Below are 2,470 nucleotides of genomic sequence, written 5' to 3'. Positions count from 1 at the left end.
TAGAAAAATGCTAAGTTTTTCCTTCAGCACAAAATCAACAAATGTTTTTGTAACTGTTTCACAATAAGAAATATCACTAAAAACCTGTTGGATCTGCTGCAAAACGTAAATATTGACCTGATTATTAATAAGTAAGAATGTGGTTTACATTGACCTAGCGGTGCGATTGCATGTATGAAAGCAGCACTAGGTCTTACATATCAGCAGAGGAATTATGCGTGCGCATGTGCGCGTGCGCGTATAATTATATAATAGTTTGTGTATATACATGCATACGTGACATGTATGTAGAAGCGTCTGCTCACAGTAACAAACAACTATAAATATTCATATGTATATGTATCTATAAAAATACGTATTTATCACTTTCCATCTCTCTTTCTCTCTCTCTCTCTCTTTCTCTATTTCTATCTCTCTAAGTGTGTGTGTGTGTGTGTATGTGTGTATGTGTGTATAGACAGACAGACAGACAGACAGACAGACAGATAGATAGATAGATAGATAGATAGATAGATAGATAGATAGATAGATAGATAGATATTTGTGTGTATATATATATATATATATATATATATATGCGTGTGTGTGAGCATACATATTATACACACACACACACACACACACACACATGTATATACATACGTGTGTGTGCGCGCGTGCGTGCATGTGTGTGTGTGTGTGTGTGTGTGTGTACAAAACCTCTTTGTAATTGTTTGGAATTGTTAAGAAACCACATTGAACAGGTTGAGTCATCTAATGCGGTCTACACCCAGATTATATGTATAAAAGAGCCTTGCTTTTCACAGGGTTTCCTCAGAGTCACTTGAGACGGCGGTTGTTCCCCATTACATAGATTTTTGTCTTTCATTTCTTCCGAAGTTATCAACAAAACTATAACCAACATGTACAAGTATCTAAGCACAGTGGCCATCATTGCTGCAATCGTAGTATTGTGCTACACAGAGGAGAGTAGCATATGCAGCCGTAAAAATGCCGGCAATGTGGCGACCTTCGTAAGGGACTCGAATAATTGCAGTGTATACCACATTTGTGTTCTGGGTAGATCCATGGGTGAATTAGCATGTCCGTCTGATTTAGTGTTCTCCATTACTTACAATGTATGCGTCAGAAAGGGTCAGGAAAGAGACGACTGCAACAAAACATCTAGTCTTGGTGGTGTTTCCGGTAAGTCAGCATTCTTTGAACATCAATTTTTCTTATCGTCCCTATGATTATTATTATTTATTATTATTATTATTATCATTATTATCATTTTTTTAGTATCATTATTATTATTATTATTATTATTATTATTATTATTATTATTAGTATTATTATTATTATTATGTTGTTGTTGTTGTTGTTGTTTTCATCTTTCTTCAAATTTCCTTCCATTTCTCGCCGAGTGTTTTCCAAACACCTAGGGCAGAGAAGCTCATTGTATGCATTCCCAGTTTACACACGCAAATTCACAGGTAAAATATGTATTTAAAAAATTGATAAATAAATAAATTCATGAATGGATGTTGTTTTCACAGCGATAATGCTCTTCTCAGTACATGAGTCGTTCCAGCTAACACGATTTTTTGCACTTCCTGTAAGGATGGTAAGCCTATCATTTTCAAATAGGTTTCAGTACCTTTTTTTTTATCATTCCTAGAGATCCTACAATCACTGGTACGGTAGTCACCTTGAGATGCCACATTTTTTCAATTTCTATTAGCAAGTCTTTATATTTACTGATCTCGTCATATTCTTTCGCCGCTATATTGTGATCGCAAGGAATACTCATGTCAATTAATAAACGCATCTTTTTTGTCTGATCTTTTATAATAATATCCGGTTTATTAGCTTTTTTAGTTTTGTCGGTATGTACGAGAAGTCCCAGAGAATCGACACATTTTCACCCTCAGTCACAGCTTCAGGATGGTGTTTATAACATTTGTCAGTGGTTTTGATTTTATGATGCCGACATTTTGTCCAATGTAAATACCGGCGACTCTGTCATGTCTTGCTTTATATTCTACAGGTGCTAAGACTCTACACCCTGAGGTTAGATAGTCTATACTTATTATTATCATTATTATTATTATTATTATTATTATTATTATTATCATCATCATTGCCTTTGCACAGCTTCTAACGCTGGAGATATACTACGGTATCAGCTGTTCACTACCAGTGAACTAAGGTAACACCTCTTATTTTTCGAGCACCTTCCGGAGTATTCGAGCGGTTCCAAGCAGTGCTGTTTTCTGCAAGTGTTCCACACTTCTTGCAGCCCTTATTTTTTCCATGTACTTCTCGAGATTTTTACTCACTGTTCCCAGGGCTTCGACAATTATTGGTACCACTACCACCTTTTTCATCGACCACAACTGCTTAACCTCCCAAGCTAACCTGTCGTACCTATCGACTTTTCTTTCTTTCTTATCGCATACCTTGTTGTCACCTGGGCATGCTATATCTA

General features: G+C 35.9%; 1 protein-coding gene across 1 annotated transcript in view; it reads left to right on the top strand.

Annotated features, from left to right (window-relative positions):
- Positions 1-743: 743 nt before the first annotated feature.
- LOC106869807 (uncharacterized) overlaps positions 744-2,470 on the top strand; it is a 9,956-nt gene continuing 8,229 nt past the window's right edge. Inside the window, exon 1 of the mRNA XM_014915667.2 lies at positions 744-1,185. Coding sequence (XP_014771153.1) covers positions 903-1,185 — 283 coding nt within the window. The 5' untranslated portion in view covers positions 744-902. The remainder of the gene's footprint in view (positions 1,186-2,470) is intronic.

The sequence above is a fragment of the Octopus bimaculoides genome, chromosome 6 (genome assembly GCF_001194135.2).
Source record: "Octopus bimaculoides isolate UCB-OBI-ISO-001 chromosome 6, ASM119413v2, whole genome shotgun sequence".
Classification (NCBI taxonomy): domain Eukaryota; kingdom Metazoa; phylum Mollusca; class Cephalopoda; order Octopoda; family Octopodidae; genus Octopus; species Octopus bimaculoides.
The sequence above is the reverse complement of the archived record's forward strand: the minus strand, read 5'-3'. Positions and strand labels throughout refer to the sequence as shown.